Genomic DNA, 18,228 nt, shown 5'->3' with positions numbered 1-18,228 from the left:
CCTGAAGCCTGGGGTGGGAGGCTTGTTTTTCAGTAGATACTTCTTGATTGGCCAGTGAGTCAATAAGGTTGTTACATTCTCTGAGCCAGGAGAAGGCTGTATAAGCCCTGATGTGTAGCTTGGTTTTGGGGACTCACTTTGAGAAGTGTTCTGTGATTTGATCTGAATTCTGGGAAGCCGTTGTTGAGAGTCCCCCGGCTTTGAAAAACCCAGATGTGGAAACCCAGATGTTGACTGAGTATGGATGTAATGGTTGGACAGTTTGGAAATCTGTCTACTTGATCTGTCTCTGACTTGATAATTCTGTCTGTGTGCTTTGAAGTTCGGGGTGCTGACCTTTTTCCCCTGAACAAGGTAAATGATATATGTCTGACTGATTAAAGTAAGCTTGTTAACCCATTTTGGGTTGCTTTCCTTTAACAAAGCAGATCCAAGAACCTGTATGGGCAGCAAACCCTGAGGACGCGCTTGGGGTGCTTGCTGCTACAGTGCTAAGTGTCTGAGCCTGGGATTCAATCCCCAGGTCATCCCGACACTGGAGCCCGTGCTTTTACTCGCTGTGCAACCTGGCTGCCCAAGTTGATTTTTTTTAAACAAATAAAAGACTGTATTGAATTTTCATATTATTAGATTGAGTACAAAACCCTAGCCTGTCAGAATCATTTTGGATCCTAAATTTTTTTTCTCAGTATGTTAGCTTTGCCTCCTAACTTGATGTTCAGTCTGCAAATTTGATGAGCCTGCCTTCTCTGCCTTTATCCAAGTTGTTAATAAAAATAGTAAAGGTGGTCAGTCAGCTAGCATTTATTATGTACCTACTATGTGCCAGGTACTGTGCTAAGTGCCTAGGATACAAATAAAGGCAAAGGACAGTCCATACTCAAAGAGTTCACAGTATAATGGGGAGACAAATGTTAACAACTATAGATAAACAAGATATAAACAGAGTAAATTGGGGGTAGTCTCAGAGGAAGGCACTAAGGTTAAGGAGGACTAGGAAAGGTTTCTTCCAGTAGGTATAACTTTAGTTGAGACTTGAAGGAAGCAAAGGAAGCCAAGAAGTAGTGACAAGAAGGGAGAGAGTTTCCCTGGCAAAAATCCTGTTTGATATTCAAAGCACTTCATAATCTAGCCTCCCCTCAATGCTACCTTTCCACTCTTTGATCTGTAGACACAGGCCTTCTTATCTCATCTCCTGAATCTGGGTTTTCACAGTTTCTCCCCAGGCCCTGGAATACCTTCATTCCTCATCTCTTCCCTCTGGTTTCTTTCAAATCCCAACTAAAATCCTGTCCTTTACCAAAATCCTTTCTTGATCTCCCCTAATTCTACTACCTGCCTTTTATTGATTACTTCCTATTTAGAATCAGTTTCCTTAAAAAGTAAGGGCTTTTTTTTTTTTACCTTTTTTTGCTAACATAGTAACCCTTTAAAAAATGTTTATTGACTGATTTGTATTCTTAGTGCCTAGCACATAATACAAGCTTAATAAATATTTGTTGATTAATTGATATACTTTATCTTATTCTTCATTAAAATCTTGTTAAACTAGAGTTTGAACAAGAAGGGACTCTAGAGGCCACCTATTCCAATTACAGAACTGAAACCTCGAAGGATTAAATGACATGCCCAACAGGCAGATTTGAATACAAGAAACATATTTAGTCTTATATGAACTGATAAAACCATGCTAACTCTTTGTAATAACCACTCATCTTTCTAGATAGTCATCAACCATCTCTTTATTGATCTGTTCATTTGTTGAAGGTAGCATTTAACTTTAAAATAGTAGAATTATTTCTTAATAAATTCCCTTTCTTTTTCCCTTAGTGAAAATATTCAAATGTTGTCCGAAGAAAAACAAAGGATAATGTTGTTAGAAAGAGTAAGTACCTTTTTTTAAATTCTTAAATTCATTGTGTTTGGGATATACTTGGGTATTCATTATCAGGTTTTATTCCATGAATATGTTTTCATTTTAAGCAATCTGTCCATATTATTTGCATTTAGAATTCAGTTTTAATTGTTCTGTGTTTTTTTAATGGTCTGGTTTATATTTTGAGGAATCCTGTCTCTTTATTGAAGAGATTAAATGACTTTTAGCAACACAGATAATTTTTATGCTTTTTGAATGCCAGTTTATAAAGGTGCATATCAGAGAACAAGTTCTAGATTTGCATATTTTTTAAAATAGTAAATTATATTTATCTTAGTTGGGTAAAAAATATCAAAAGAGAAGAGCAGTAATATTTCTGATAGTACAGTTATACAATTAATGCTTCTCAAATAGAAATAAATTTGAATGTCTGAATAAGATCTTGTAGGTTGGCAACATTTTTCCGCGTTCAGCTGTGACTAAGGCATTAGGTATGTTTGTTTCTCATATTGTATAATTTTATGATTAGATAAGCACATGTCTAACATAGGTAGGGAAATTCTTTGTCCATAGACCAGTCATCATTCCTTAATTCTATAAACATCTTTTTCTGTCTGTTGAGTTGAATGTCTAATGAAATAACAAAACTGGTAAATATTTTCAAATGGAGCTTAAACAATTATGTCTGTTTCAAGCCAAGTTCAGAGCATTTTGAAATTATTTCTTTTGGAAAATATTAGAAGATTATATAGAGCTATTCTAAAGAAAAGTTTTTGGACTTTATTTTTCCTGATTAATTCACCTTTTTGGCTACCAAGTATTTTATCATTTGGATTGATTATAAGTACAGAAACTAAATTGTCATTTGTTCTACAGACTTTGCAGTTAAAAGAAGAAGAAAATAAGCGGTTAAATCAGAGACTAGTAAGTATTTATTACTTGGCATGTTCTTAAAGTGTCATTATTTTTGTGCTCTTTTTTCTTGCACAAAGACCACAATCAGATAGTGCATCTACTTTTGAGTGCCTTATTTCCAATAGTTATAATGGTTTGTTCAGCAGTACCTAATACATTCAAGTATTCCACAAGGCAGTTGTGATTAGAGATACTATATAATTGGGAATAGGGAAGGGTCTGCTATAAGGCAAAACTAAGTGTAATCAATGAATTAGTGAAAAACATTTAAGTTTTTATGCTATGCAATACTCTCAGTGCTGAGAATACAAGTAGAAAAACAACAACAATCAAGAAGCTTATATTCTTTTCAAATTTTTTTGTGAAATATTTCCCAATTACACATAAAAACTTTTTGTAACATTAATTTTTAAAAATTTTGTTTTTCATATTCTCACCTTTCCTCCCATCCTTTGACAAGGCAATCAGTATGATACTGATTATACATGTAAAGTCATGCAAACATATATTTCTGTATTAGCCATGTTACAAAAGAAAACACACATAGATAGAAAAAGAAAGTTTAAAACTATGTTGTAGTCTGCATTCAAAGTTCATCAGTTCTCTCTCTGAAGGTCGATACCATTTTTCATCATGGGTTCTTTGGAATTGTCTTGAATCATTGTCTTGATCAGAATAACTTGAGTCTTTCACAGTTGATCATCTTTAAAATATTGCTGTTACTGGGTACAGTGTTCTTCTGTCTTCCCAGGTTTTTCTGAAACCATTCTGCTTGTCATTTCCTACGAAACAGTATTATTCCATCTCAATCATATATCACAATTTGTTCAGCCATTCCCCAGTTGATGGGCATCCCCATAATTTCCAGTTCTTTGCCACTGCAGAAAGAACTGATATAAATATTGTACAGATAGGTCCTTTTCCCTTTTCTTTGATCTCTTTGGGAAACATAACTAGTATTGCTATTTCTGGGTCAAAGTGTATGCCCAGTTTTATAGTCCCAAGGCTCTTTGGGCCTGTTTCCAAATTGTTCTGTAGAATAGTTAGACTAGAAGAAACATATTCTAATGCAAACAACACATAGTAGAGTGGTGTCCAGGACCAAATATTTTGGTTAGAAAAGTTGTAGAGATAGTGAATAAAGAAAGCTATAGCAGAATAGATTTTTATACCCTTTCCAGTAGTGATGACAATTGATTTGATTATGGTTCCAGACCTGGAAAAAAGGAGGGGTTAAGGGTGCATGGCAGCCAACAAGCAAATGGCCAGGGAAGGAAATGAAGTGTGGCTAGAGTTAGAACTAATATAGTGTCCTACCAAGGCAGCTACTTATCAGGATAATGAAGTCCAAGAACCAGGATGGAAAGATTAAGTCCTTAGGGGAGGTGTTTCTTGTCCAGAAAGCATGGGGAGGAGATGACTAGGGAGTGATTTAATACAAAGTATGTAATCAATATCAAAAGGAGTGAACTTCCATCTGGAGGAATTACTTAAGTCTTCCTGGGCATACCAGCTGCGTTTTAAAAGAAAATAATATTGAGAGTTGTAGAGAGAAATGTGTTGTAAGCATTGAAGATAACATATTTGATTGAATGGAAGTTGGAGAGCACATGATAAAGTCAAGGAAAAAGCAGTAGTCTAGTTTTCTTAAAAATTTCAGAAGGATTGTAATATGCATTGGTAGAGTAAGATATAACCATCATGAGCCCTTAAATTCACATTCTTCTGATTCCCTCATTTTAAAATTTAATCACTTAACTATTTGTATGGTGTGTGTGTGTATATAAATATATATATATATATAATTTCAAAGCTAAGTATATTAAGTAATTTCCAATAGAATACTGCTTCTAACTTATATTGAATAGAGAAACATTTAAGTCTTATATGATAATCACTGTGCTAAACAGGGAGGATAAAAAAACACAAAATAATTTCAGTTATAGGTAATGTAAGTCATCTACAGATGAAAAAAATAAGGCCTAGAAAAGTTAAGTAAACATGTAGGTGAGGAAATCAAATGTATACAGATAGAACAACAAAATCTGAGATGAAAGGGATCATATCAGCATGTAATCCAACCCAAGGGATGTGAGCTCCTTAAGAACTGATTCTTATCTTAGTTCTGTTCATAGTTCTAGTACAAGAGAAGCTAGGATTTGAACCCAGATTCTTTGATTATAGAACCAGTATTTTTTTCAGTATATTTTAACCATTCATACAGCCCAATTATAAAATGCTTGAAATTTTTTCTTTTCTTCAACATTACAGTTTCTTTAGAAAACATTTTTTTTTTTTAAAGCAGTTGGGGTTAAGTAACTTGCTCAGGGTTACACAGCCAGTTATTTCTGGGTGTGGTGCTAAGTATCTGAGCCTGGATTCAATACCCCAGATCATCCTGGACACTGGGGGCCTATGCTCTTACTCGCTGAGCCACCTGGCTGCCCCGTTTAGAAAACATTTTTGTGGCATAAAGTGAAATTTAAGCTCAGTTTCCATTTAAACTTTGACATATTCCAAATTGAAAGAATCTCAGGGGTATAATAAAATAATATCTTTCATATATGGTATCACCAAAGTCTTAGTATATTTAATCTATTAGAGCTATTATTAAACTTTAAAACATCACAAGACTTTCACAATGCCCTATAAAGAACATAAATTTTTCCAAGAGTTTCATGTCTGTTATCTCATTTGATCTTAACAGCCCTGTAGGGTAGGCACTATTACTATCCCCATTTTATTTCATGAGAAAACGAAGCCAGGATAGTTAAGTGACTTACCCAGGATCACACAGTTAAAAAGTGTCTGACGCAACATTTAAACTGAGGTTTTCCTAATTCCAAATCCAGTGTTCTGCCCACTGTGCATCCTAGGGTTTAATGTACTTATAATGACAATATCCAAACTGTTAATATTTTAAAGCCCAAGATCTTGAAGCTCAGCAAATTGGAGTTTATTTGCTGAGGATGTCCGTGAGGGCCATTAAGGATCATCTAATCCTCTTTATTTTACAGACAAGGAAGCTTATATCCAGAGAGATAAATTGATTTCCCCATTGTCACAAAGTATTTCTTACTGTCAGCACTGAACAAGAAAAAATTAAAAATACCCATGTTTGATAAAGAAAGGCAAGGAGCATCATGGCATCAATTAATGAGCTTTGTAAACCTACACTACAATGTCACCAATATGTATATTCCTAAGACATATATCTATTTTTCTGCATCTATATTACATGTGCACATAAGTGCATGTTTTGATTTAATGAAGACTGATCATTAGACTAGATGAAGTAGAACATTTTAAGATTTGCAGTTTAACAACACACAAGTCTTTTTTACCTAACAAAACTTGGTTAACTGAATTCCATAATTTCTACATGCATTCCCTCCTCAATCCCACTTTGCAGAATTTGTTGGTCCTTTGCTTCCACCATTTGGAATTCCCTTCTTGCCAAGGTTTGTATAAACTTAGATTTTTTTTTCTTTAAGTATTTTGCAAATCTTTTCTATTTTTGCTTTGTGGAGGGAGAAAGGCAAGGGAATTGGGGTTAAGTGACTTACCCAAGGTCACATAGCTAGTAAGTGTTAAGTGTCTGAGGCCGGATTTGAACTCGGGTCCTCCTGACTCCAGGGCCATTGCTCTATTCACTGTGCCACCTAGCTGCCCCAACTTAGATATATTTAACATAAATTAAAGAATAAACTAAATATAGTTCCATATTTAGTTTTCAGTCTAGCCATATTTAAATAAAAATAAGTTTAGCACCAGTGAAAACTAAGGCATATTGTTGAAGGTAACTTTACTAACATACTTAATGGCCAAGAAAAGTAATTAGAATATTTTACGAAGCAGTAGTCATGCTTTTGAATGACTCTTGACTTATCAAGAACTTTTAGATAAATGTAATTGTTTAGTCAATATTAAAAGTGCTTTAAATTTTTTTAATCTAAAATTTATTTTGTTTAGGTGGATAATAAACTATTTGAGGGTAATATTTTATGTGCTTTATTACTTGTTCAATTTTTTTCTTCCAGATGTCTCAAAGCATGTCTTCAGTTTCTTCAAGGCATTCTGAAAAAATAGCTATTAGAGAGTAAGTATTTTGATTTTGGGAGATTCTTTTATGTTTGTTAACAAGTAAAGTCTCTTCAGAAGTGCTAACTTGTTAGAGAAATCATAGAATTTCAGATTAGTGGGGACTTGAAAAGCTGTTTAGTCCAACTTATACTTAAATAATCATTGCCTCTGCTATTCAAAAAGTGGTCATCCAGCTTTGCCTGAAAAACACTGCCAGTTTAGAGAGACCTGCAACCTCCAAAGGCAGGCCACAGATGTTAATTCATAAACAGATATTTCATCATGCTATCCTGTACTGTTACAAACCAGTGCTCCAATGATGCTAGCTTTTCGATTCATTAGCATCTCCAGAAACTGATATATTATAAGAACCAATTGCCCTTAAGGAGGTCAGTCTCAAAATGTTGAGAATGTAAGCCGAAACATCCATCGCTTACTTCAGTTGGTATTTATTGAATATATCCCAAATCCTTCTTGGATCTTGGTATAAGTATAGCTAGTATTATAGCCCATAACTGCCTATTGTTTAAAGTTATTTGTTCTCAGTTTGTTTTAAGAAGCTTATTCTGATCTCTAGCTTCCATCTTGACCAGAGTGCCAAATGTTATTTTAAAGATTTTTAGTCATCTGTAAATTTGGGTTCCATTAATATGAAAATACAATGATTTCCCAGCTTTTTATGTCTAATCTTTATTTCTTTCTGATTTCAATTGCAGTAGGAAAATAAAAGAGCTCAGAATGGTTCTTTAGTTAATTATACCCAGAAGGTTCTGGATGAAGAAAAAGAGATGGTTAATATCACCTCTATCCCTTTCAAACCTAAGATTCTATGTTATGGGTTTTGTTTTTTTTTCTGTTCTGTTTTAGGGGAAATTAGATAAGGGGTTCCTGAAATAGTGATTTTCTACTCTTATTCTGAAATGTCCTAATCATTCTCAGTGATCTAAGAAATTTAATACTTCCTTTAATCAACTTAATTTTATTTAAAAATGAAACCAAAAAAAAAAAAACCAGGCCACATAGCACATTTAAGCAGTGTGTTGAGCCACAACAAGCAATGCTATAAACCAAAATTTAAAAAAATTGCATATCAGTATATTGAAGTTCAGTTGTTGTTGTTGAAGATCATCTTCCTTAGAACCCTGGGGGTTGGGTGGGGCTTGGGGGTGGGAAGTATACATGTGGTTTATTGGTTTTAAGATAGTCTGTCTGATTTATAAATTGAGGTATTAGTCAAGTCATTCAGTGTAGACAAGTAGGTCATCCTTCCTTCCATTTCTTAACCTAGACTATACTTTTTATTACCTGGATTGTATAACTTTGAAAAAACTGTCATTTATAACTTTTTTTCTTCCCTACCACTTGCATATACCTGGGATGAAATATTTTAAAAGGGAAGAGGGGAGTTTTATGGGCACTTTGCTTTATGTAAATGTCAAATTATAGTGAATTGCTAACAGTACCATAGTAATCATTAAAAGTCACAAACGCTTTTTAAAATTTGTTTTTTAAAAAATACCATGTTTTTTTACAGTTATAATAAAATATCAGAAAAATGTTTGTAAAATCAAATTAGTTTATTTTTCATAATCAGATATTTATTGAATATATTTTATTTCCATGGCCTTATGCTAATTTTCTTAGATAAAAAAAGAACTTTTAGGGCAAGTGGACATGTAGATTTAAATGGAATTTTGAGGATATATTTAGTTATATTTAATTAGATAATGTGAAAAGATAGAATACTAAATTTGTAGTCAGAGGAACTGGACTCAAATCTGACTTCCTTTCCTTACTGCCTTTAGTGACCATGTTGTATTAGATAATTCACTTCACCTCTGTGGATTCCGCTTTGCTCATCTCTTAAATATGGGAGTTAAATGAGATGATCTCAAATTTATAGCCTGTAATTTTATCTTAGGTGGCTCAGTGGATAGAACTCTGGGCCTGGAGTTAGGAAGATCTGTGTTCAAATACAGTCTCAGACACTTACTGGCTGTGTGACTCTGGGTAAGTCACTTAATGTCTCTTTGCCTTAATCCACTGGAGAAGGAAATGGCAAACCACTCCCGTATCCTTGCCAAGAAAATCCCATGGACAGTATGGTTCACAGGATCACAAAGAATCAGGAACAGCTGAACAACAGCAACAGTTTTATCTTAAAATTCAGAGTTTAGTTAAGCTTTCAAGAATGTGGTGGTAAGGCCAAGTATAGTAAAACTCTACTACTTTTATTTAGTTTTCAGGTTGGAGACTTGGTTCTCATTATCTTGGATGAACGTCATGACAATTATGTATTATTTACTGTTAGCCCAACTTTATATTTCCTGCATTCAGAGTCTCTTGCTGCATTGGACCTCAAACCAGGTGAGTGTGGTAAGTGTCTCATTTTTAATTAAAATATGATGCTTTAGAGTCAGTAATTAATCAGTTTTTACTTAAATGATAACTGTTGTTTTTAAGACTTGTTAGAGTTCTGAAAGTTCCAGAATTTAGCATACTAACTAATTCACTGTAGTACAGATATTTACAGAAAAAGAATGTCTTGCTTAATAACTTTTGTTTCAGATAAATGATTAATAAATATTTCTTGAATGTGTACTGTGTCCAAGGCACTGCAAAGCACTGAGATGTCCTTTAGGGAACTGTCAAATCCAGAAATAATTTTTAAGTTACCTAAGAAATTTATAAAGTAGAAGTTAGGAGCCAGGAGTCATGAATTTTTTTTTCTAGTCTGGACTTTATATGATCCTGAGCATGTTGCTTAACTTTTCTGGGCATCATTTTCCTGAGCTAGAAAATAAAAAAGTGATCTGGGGGTCCCATCTAATTACCAGTATGTGAACAAATATTACAGTTGTTCAGGATATTTTAGTGTATTCTATCAGTTTGACAATTCTTAACAGTGTGATGATATATTTGGCAACTGTTAATCAGAATTTAACTTAAAACATCATATTCAACTCAAGTTCTATTTCAGTGCTTTGTGTTAGTATAGAGGTGACTAGATTCTTAAAAAAAACTGTGCCAGTAAATCTTGGTATTCTGCCAAGTGAGCCAGGCCTCAAAGGACTGCCTTTATGTTGTCTATTATCTGATGATAAGCCTAACTAAATTCAGAGAGGCTTATCACCAGAAAGTTGGCCAGTAGAGACAGGTTGTTTTGTCCACAGCAATTCGGTGCCATCATCGAAGTTGTTGCATCCATTCCATCTTGGTCAGGATAGTAACCAACGGATGAAATAAAACTCTCCTTAACTATTTAAATACTCCCTTCCTTGGTCATGATGAAGAAAATTATTGTATCACATGCCATCACTTAGTCCAGGCTTGTGTGATTGAGGCTTATACATACATATAAATTAGTATAGCTTTATAAATTCATGTTCCCCACTCTCCTCCCCCCTTTTTTTTTCCTGACCTTAGCAGATGCTAAATAGATGAGCATTTCCATATATATAATACAACATTAAAAAGGTTTATTCATGAAACTGCAAATATCTATTCTATATAACTTGCTTTTGAATGAATAAACATAGCTTGCAGAAGTATCCTGATTGTTTTCCTGTCTTTCTAAGGGAAAAATGTAATTTACAGATACAAAATTGTATAACTTTGGCTTTTCCCAGACAGTAAAATAGAGAAAAAGTCCTTAAACCCTTAAGTTCCTCATATTCATAGCCTCCTATCTTAACTACTCAGGAGTCCTCTGGTAACTTTTGTAGTCTGTAACGTGCACTATTCTAAGGACTTCAAAGTTCTTCCCAAAGGAAGCAAAGATTTCCAGGCTACCTTGAGAGAGGCTCAGTAGTATCCTGGATAGAGATCTAGACTAAACTTGTCGTCTGGCAGGTAGAGGACTGACGAGTAAGACTTGAGTTCAGGTTCTACCCAATAACTATATTTCTGTACTAAAGTTAAAATCCGATCCAGAAACTCACTGTGCCTAGAAGTGCTGCTTATTTTCTTTCTCAGCTCTACTTTGTTTATTGGTGACAGTTCAATAGTATATGAGGCCTTTGAATCTGTTTCTGTGGCAGTTTACCAACTTGAATTACGCTACAGCTGCTTACTACTTGGGCAGGTCAGACTGAGAAGGTGCTGACTTGCCTTAATAGATTCTTCACAGATGCATTCTCTAGCTTTATGCCAGACCATTACTTTTCAGCTTCCCTATAGCATAACTCAAGTTGGTGGATAGCCATAAAGGTCAATCCAGAGAGAGTTTCCATTGAACATAGTAGAGTAAAAAGGATTAGAGAAAGGAAGGAAAGTAGGCACTTCTGAGGGCACTGGGCTTTTAGCCTAGATTTTAACTTCTTCAACTTAATTTCTAGGCGTGAGCTAAAGGAAAACTGGCACATTATTAGGAAGAGGGGATCTGGCTACTAACTAGCTATGAGCTAGTAACTTCTTAGTGTCTCTGTGTCTTCATCTGTAAAATGAAAGACTTAGGACTAGATGATCTCTAAGGCCTTTTCTTGCTCTAGAATTCTAGGGCAAAAATTCTGTCTAGAATTTTTTTTTTAATATACTTGGCTGTTTAGATGAAACTCCCAAGGTTGCCACCTTAATCTTATATATATTTCCCAGATAAATTTTGAAGAGCTAAGTTTAATTTTAGATGTTTCCTCCCTTGGTTGATGGACTATCTAATGAATTACTTTCACAGGATTCATTGTTGTCTGGAAGTCACTAGTTGTGAAAAGAAAAGAAAAGAAAAAGCTTATTTCTTAATTTGTAATGTGATAATATTTGTTTTGTTTCTAGTACTTTAAAGATGATGGGGGAAGGGCATTCCACTTATGTTTGATTGGGTGTAGTAGTGATCACCAGAACCTTTTGTATTCACAGAACCATAAAATTTCACAGAATTTGAGAGTTGAAAGGGACCTCAGTAGCCAGTTAGTCTGATTCATACAGGAAAGGAAAAAATTATACCATAACATACCCAGCAAGTGTTTAGCCTCTATATGAAGACCTCCACAAAGGGGGACCTCACTGTTGTTCCAGGTAGCCCATTCTGCATTGGGGCAGCTTTTTAATTATCAGGAAGTTTTGCCTCACAGCAATCTTAGACTGGCCGCTTTTCATCCATTGCTTCTTGTTCTCCAAGACCTAATGGGGGAAAAATGTAATTATTTTTCTGTATTACAATGCTTCATAATAGTCAGTGCTCCCTGTCCCTAAAACTGTTCATTTATATCAAAAGTCTGAGAACAGCCTCACCTAATTTAGTGCCTCTGTCACTATCATCCAACACTTATTTAAGAAAGCAACAGCTTTGAGAGTTGAAAAGAGTTTTTCTGTTTCCTTTCTAACATTTTCTACCCTTTTCCACTTACTTTGGACCTTTCTACTTTAAAAATCCTTTTATTTGCTGCACCCGGTAATCTGACTCTTGTCTAATTTTTTGTATTTCTTCAGATAAAATCTTGGTTAGTACAGTAGGTGGCACCCTTGCGCCACTGTGGACTTGTGAGTTCTTAGATATAGGTGTGCAGTGCCTTCAATATTGACTTGAATTTAATCTCTTCCCTAATCCATTCAAGTTATGCCTTACTAGTTAACTAAAGAAGAGAAATTGTAATGATAAAAACATTGTTCACAAGTATTTAAGATCTTCCTTGTTTTGTGTTATAAATTCATAACTTAAGGATTTTTTTTCTTTTGTAAAGTGTAAAAGTGCTTTATAGGAGATTTTATTTTTAAAATGAAATTAATGCTATAATTTGTTAGCTTCAGGTACATCTAGAAGACCCTGGGTACTTGGAAAAGTAATGGAAAAGGAATATTGTCAAGCCAAAAAGGTAAAACAAAATATAGGATGTGTTAACTTACAATGCTTTATGTAGAAATCAGTAATAGTCACTTCCTATCCAGTTTAGAGCATAGGTTCCCAAAGTGAACAATACTGGGGCATTGGAATGATCCAGGTGGGTGGGAGTAGCTTCTGGTGCAATTGAGGGGCATTAAATAAAAATAAGGGTTAACCCTTATCCCATGTAGCACTGAGTAAATTTTTTTTTAAAGGATTCAGTACGACAAAAAAGTTTGTGAACCTCTCAGTTAGAGCATGATTCTAGTGAGACCCAAGAAGGTAACCTGTAGTCCTGATTAATCCTAGCAAATAATCTTAATTGGTACATGCCATTTGCCATAAGTGGGGATAGATAAGCAGTTTGGTTACCTGTTGAAAGATTAATTCTTGCTTTACCCCTGTTGAGTCATTAGTGTCTTCTTATATGAAGGGTAACTCCATAAATTAATGGTATTCAAAAGGGAGCTCTGTTTTGATGTAGAAATATTTTTCCTGTTTGTCTGTCAAACCTCCCAGAGTGAAGATGCAAAAGAATTATTTCATGGTTTAAAAATAACAGCTTTAGTGTCAATAATTTATAAATAATTAATAGGTATGTACATGTCTCATTTTTAATAGCATCATTCATTGTATTGAGTCACCACTGAAGACTCACTCTAATTCTCTATAATTACTGCAGGACTATTTTTTAGATCAAGCAGTATTATTATGAAGTCCTTCAGTTACTTGCAGTAATAACTCTCTTAGATAATGTCTTACCTCAGCTTGAACGTCACATGCAACAAGTAGCATGATAAGAGTACTTATGTATTTGGTTTGGTTATTTAAAGAAATATTTCTTCTCTTTTCTTAGGCGCAAAACAGATTTAAAGTTCCTCTGGGTACCAAATTTTATAGAGTAAAAGCTGTGCCGTGGAACAAGAAAGTATAACCCTCACAGGAAATTCATTTAATTTTGTCATATTTTTTCTGCCTTGTCCTACAGTGTTTATCCATCACTCCAAAAGTAGAAGGCCATCTTTTTTATACAGAAGTCAATATGACAATATACTTCATTGATGTACAACATTTATTTTTTAACAAATTACATTTTAGAAACAAGAAATTCATCAAATCCCTTGGCTGAATTACAGTTTTTTACCCAGATGACTCTAGAAATGCGGACCAAATTAGTTCATTTTCTCAAAGGGCATACCCTATACATTGTGGCTTATAAATTAGCCATATTAATTGCCTGTTAAATATACATTAGCTCGAACTTAGATGTTAAATGTTAGTTACCATTATTACCAGCATTTGTCCTTTTGTGAAATCGTTATCAGGATACTTGCTCTCTTTAACACATTCTTTATAATATGTATAAATTCTTCAAAACTATTTAAAGAGGAGTGTCATTGCATGCAGATAATCATATAATTTTCTTAAACATGAGTTTGCCTCTGTAGATAACTACCACAACTTGTTTCATTATTTTTTTAAAATGCCCTTTGATGTTTCAAGAAAGAGAAAAAGGAACCCTACAATTGGATTGACTGATTTTAAGAACAGCCGCAGGTAATCAGCAATCTTCAAAGCACTTTCAATGGATTGATCATATAGATTCTGAAGGGAAGAATCTGTGCCATTGACAGTTTTAAATGTAAGCACATGAACCTTCCCAATAACACAGAAGTCTTGTATTAATCTATTTAGGAAAATCATATTGATGAAATTGTAATTCATGGTTGAGTTTCAGGAAAAAAAAACACTCATTGTACATTAACCATATAAAAGTCATTTAAGTAACAAATTATTGTATTGTAAAAGACATGTAGAATTTTAAAACAATAAAGATTTGAACCTGTAAATGTGTGTGCCTTTTAAAGAAAATGGTAAGTTTTTTAATAAATTTGAGTGAATGCTGGAGAGTGTGACAAGATTATTCTGTATCATTACAGCATGGAGAAACATCTGTATTACAGAAATGGTATTCTTTAATTTATATTACAGGGTAAAGCAGTGTTTTCCTAAGAAGTAGAAATGAATCATGGCAAACTCCCTTTGCTCATAGAAGCAACTGTTAAGCAAAGGCATTTCAATGAGTTATTGGGCTAAAGAGGATAGTGTTTCAGTTATGTTGCTATAGGACAATAATGAAATTATTCATTTGCATTAAATATTTAACAATATTTCTTCATGAAAGAGTTAAATGTTTTTTAAAGATGTGTATCTATTAGAACAGAAAGCAAAATGGAATAAATACAACAGTGTAAAAAATTCCTGAGTTTGACAACATATTAATAAATGAATGAATGATTTAAAATGTTTCTATTCAGTCTGTCCATAACTTCTTGGTATAAAAGAAATAGCCAACAAACTGTTTTGTATTACATCTGTCTTCCTCTGAAAAATAAAATTTTTCTCCCATAAGCTAAAGGAAAGTACAAACATAGACTAAATTTGATTGTATTTGTGTAAAGTTACCAGACAGGCAGTTGTTACAATGTCATTTAGACACATTCTGGAAAATTCAATCAGGTATTCATAGACTTGGCTTTCTGGTGCCAAAGTGTGCTAGTGTGATAGCAGATCCATCCTTTAATATTAGTAATTTGACCTTTTAATGTTTAATTTCTTTTTTTTTAAGGTCAAACTATTATATAGGAAAAAATTGTCAGTATTCTTATTTTTTTAGTATTAATAATAGTATATATGTATGAATATTTGATTTTAAAACTTTGAATTCCAGATTTATTCCCTTCCTCCCTTGACACGCCCCCTTGCTGGGAAGATAAGCAGTTCAGTATAGATTGTACATGTGTGTCTAATGAAAAACAATGACATAGTAGATATATTGTAAAAGACTGACTATATTTCCCTCCCTCCTATCTCACTTCCCACTTGTTCTATTCTTTACTTTGATCCTGTCCCTTATCAAAAGTGAGTGCTTCCAACTTCCCCCCCCCCCCCCCCCCAGCCTGCCCTCCCTTCCATCATTCCCCCTCTCATCCCCACTCTCCTGGAGGGTGAGATACCCTATTTAGTGTGTATTTCATTCCCTCCTCAAGCCAAATTCAGTGGGAATAAGGTTGACCCATTCCCTTTTGCCTTCCTATTCTTCCCCTCCATTGTAACCATTTTCCCTTGCCTCTTCTATATGAGATAGTTTACCCAATTCTGTCTCTCCCCATCTCCTCTCATTATATTCCTCTTTGACTTCTTCATTTCACCTTTTAAGTGTCATCCCTTCCTGTTAAATTGGTCCTGTGCCCTCTGTCTATGTATACCTGTAAACATATATACACACATTCACATATGTATTCATATGCCCATATATCCTCATATATAGACATATATACCGTGTTTCCCCGATAATAAGACCTATCCCAAAAATAAGCCCTCCCCTTACTGTGTAAGATTCCTCTAAAATAAGCCCTCCCCCGAAAATAAGCCCTATTGAGATTGCTACTATAGTGAAGGTGATCCCCTGTGCTACACGCTACATTACGGTACCCTCTGTATGCACCGTCCCCGTCCCCCCCCCGGGTGAAACGCATGCCGCGCTCAGAGCTGCATCCAATCAGAGCTGCAGCAGTGAGCGCGTCATCCTGTTCTTTATTGAATTCATTATTAAATAAAGGTACATTTTTTTGTTCACATTTACCTGTTTATTAAAATTGCTGTCAATGTTCATTAAAATAAGCCCTCCCCTGAAAATAAGCCCTCTGGTGTTTTTCTGTCCAAAAACATTAATAAGACAGTGTCTTATTATCGGGGAAACATGGTATTTCTATTCCCTTCAACTACTGAGAAAAGTTTCATAAGTTACAATTATTGTTTTTCCATGTAGGAATGTTAATAGTTCAACTTTGATAAGTTCCTTATGATTTCTTTTCCCTGTTTACCTTCTCATGCTTCTCTTGCTTCTTGTATCTAAATGTAAAATTTTCTGTTCAAATCTGGATTTTTTAGCAAGAATCCTTTATTGCACTGAATGACCATATTTACCCCTGAAACATGATATTCAGTTTTGCTGGGTAGGTGACTCTTGGTTTTAATCCCAGCTCCTTTGACCTCTGGAATATCATATTCTAAGCCCTTCGATCCCTCAGTGTAGAAGCTGCGAGATCCTGAGTTATCCTGATTGTGTTTCCACAATATTCAAATTGTTTCTTCCTGGCTGCTTGTAATATTCTCTCCTTGATCTGGGAATTCTGGAACCTGGCTATAATATTCCTAGGAGTTATCTTTTTCAGGAGGTGATCAGTGGATTCTTTCAACCTCTATTTTGCCCTCTGATTCTAAAACATTAGGGCAGTTTTCTTTGAGAACTTTCTGGAGGATGATTTCTAGGTTCTTACTTTGATCATGGCTTTCAGGTAGTCTAATAATTTTTAAATTCCCTCTCCTGGATCTATTTTCCAGGTCAGTGGTTTTTCCCATGAGATGTTTCACATTGCCTTCTATTCTTTCATTTGTTTGGATCTGTTTAACAGCATCTTGATTTCTCATAAAGTCATAAAGTTTCCATTTGCTCCAATCTAATTCTGAAGCAGTGATTCTCAGTGAGCTTTTGAGATTCTTTTTCCTTCTGGCAAATTCAGCTTTTTAAGGCATTCTTCTCCTCATTGCCTTTTTGAGCCTCTTTTGCCATTTCAGTCAGTCTGTTTTTTAAAGTGTTATTTTGCTCAGTCAGGCTGTTGACTCTCATTTCATAATTTTCTTGCATTGTTCTCATTTCTCTTCACAATTTTTCTTCCACTTACCTGCTTCTTAAGGTCCTCTATGGCCTGTAAGCAGCTCGTATTTTCCTTTGAAGCTTTTGGTGCAGGAGTTTTGACTTCACTGTCTTCCTCCTGTTCCATGCTTTGCTCCTTTTTGTCCCCAAAATAGGAGTCTAATGTTGGAATCTTGTGTCTGCTTTGTTTCCTTTGCCTGGTCATGTCGCCCCTCAGTCACTTGACCCTTGGGCTTTTTGCCACAGTAGGACTCTGCCACCAGACAGGGGAGCTTTTGTCCCAAATGCTGGGGTTTTCTCAGCTGCCGGAAGTATTAGATGGGTGCTCTCTCTGAGGTCTCCACCAGCTCTGGCAAGCTGGACACACCTCAGAACCTCCACCCTAGACTGCAATCCATATCCAAGTGGGTTAAAGCAAGAGCGATTACCCCTCAGACTGGTGCTTGGTCCCCCTACACTCTGCAGGCCAGGAGCTGAAGCTGGCTGTGCCGGCCTCTCAGGGGGTTCTCACCCAGGGGGCAAAAGCCATGCACTCCCACTTACTAGGTCCCGAAGTCCAGACTGCACTGACCTTTCACTTTGTCCTTCGCATCTCTGTGTTGATAATTCTGGAAACCGCCACAGCTGCTGCTGATCGGGGGTCCCTCCTGTGGGGGGCTGTTCAGGCCAGCCCTGGGACTAAAGCCTCGGGGTGGGGCTGGGCTCAGCTCCTAGAGCACTGGGCTGGCCAATTCCTGCCAGCCTGCTGGGCTGTCCTCAGCAGGAGGTTAGCTTCTCTGTGTCATTTTGTAGGTTCTGCACCTCTAAAGTAAAAAA

At 35.3% G+C, this 18,228-nt stretch overlaps 1 protein-coding gene across 3 annotated transcripts in view; it reads left to right on the top strand.

The window, feature by feature from the left end:
* RB1CC1 (RB1 inducible coiled-coil 1) overlaps nt 1–14,542 on the top strand; it is an 89,809-nt gene extending 75,267 nt beyond the window's left edge. The window contains exons 19-24 of one of the 3 annotated variants that reach the window (XM_069099936.1): nt 1,831–1,885; nt 2,753–2,800; nt 6,832–6,890; nt 9,114–9,241; nt 12,620–12,684; nt 13,549–14,542. In XM_069099936.1, the coding sequence (XP_068956037.1) occupies nt 1,831–1,885; nt 2,753–2,800; nt 6,832–6,890; nt 9,114–9,241; nt 12,620–12,684; nt 13,549–13,626 (433 nt within the window). In that variant the 3' untranslated portion in view covers nt 13,627–14,542. Of the gene's footprint in view, nt 1–1,830; nt 1,886–2,752; nt 2,801–6,831; nt 6,891–9,113; nt 9,251–12,613; nt 12,685–13,548 lie in introns of all 3 variants that reach the window. The other 2 variants (XM_069099935.1, XM_069099934.1) reach the window with 2 other exon arrangements.
* The last annotated feature ends 3,686 nt before the right edge of the window (nt 14,543–18,228 follow it).

This window comes from Petaurus breviceps, unplaced genomic scaffold (genome assembly GCF_028583685.1).
Source record: "Petaurus breviceps papuanus isolate PSGF00001 unplaced genomic scaffold, PetGlider_PUasm1.0 38, whole genome shotgun sequence".
Lineage (NCBI taxonomy): Eukaryota > Metazoa > Chordata > Mammalia > Diprotodontia > Petauridae > Petaurus > Petaurus breviceps.
Note: the sequence above shows the minus strand (reverse complement) of the source record. Positions and strands in the feature narration are given on the sequence as shown.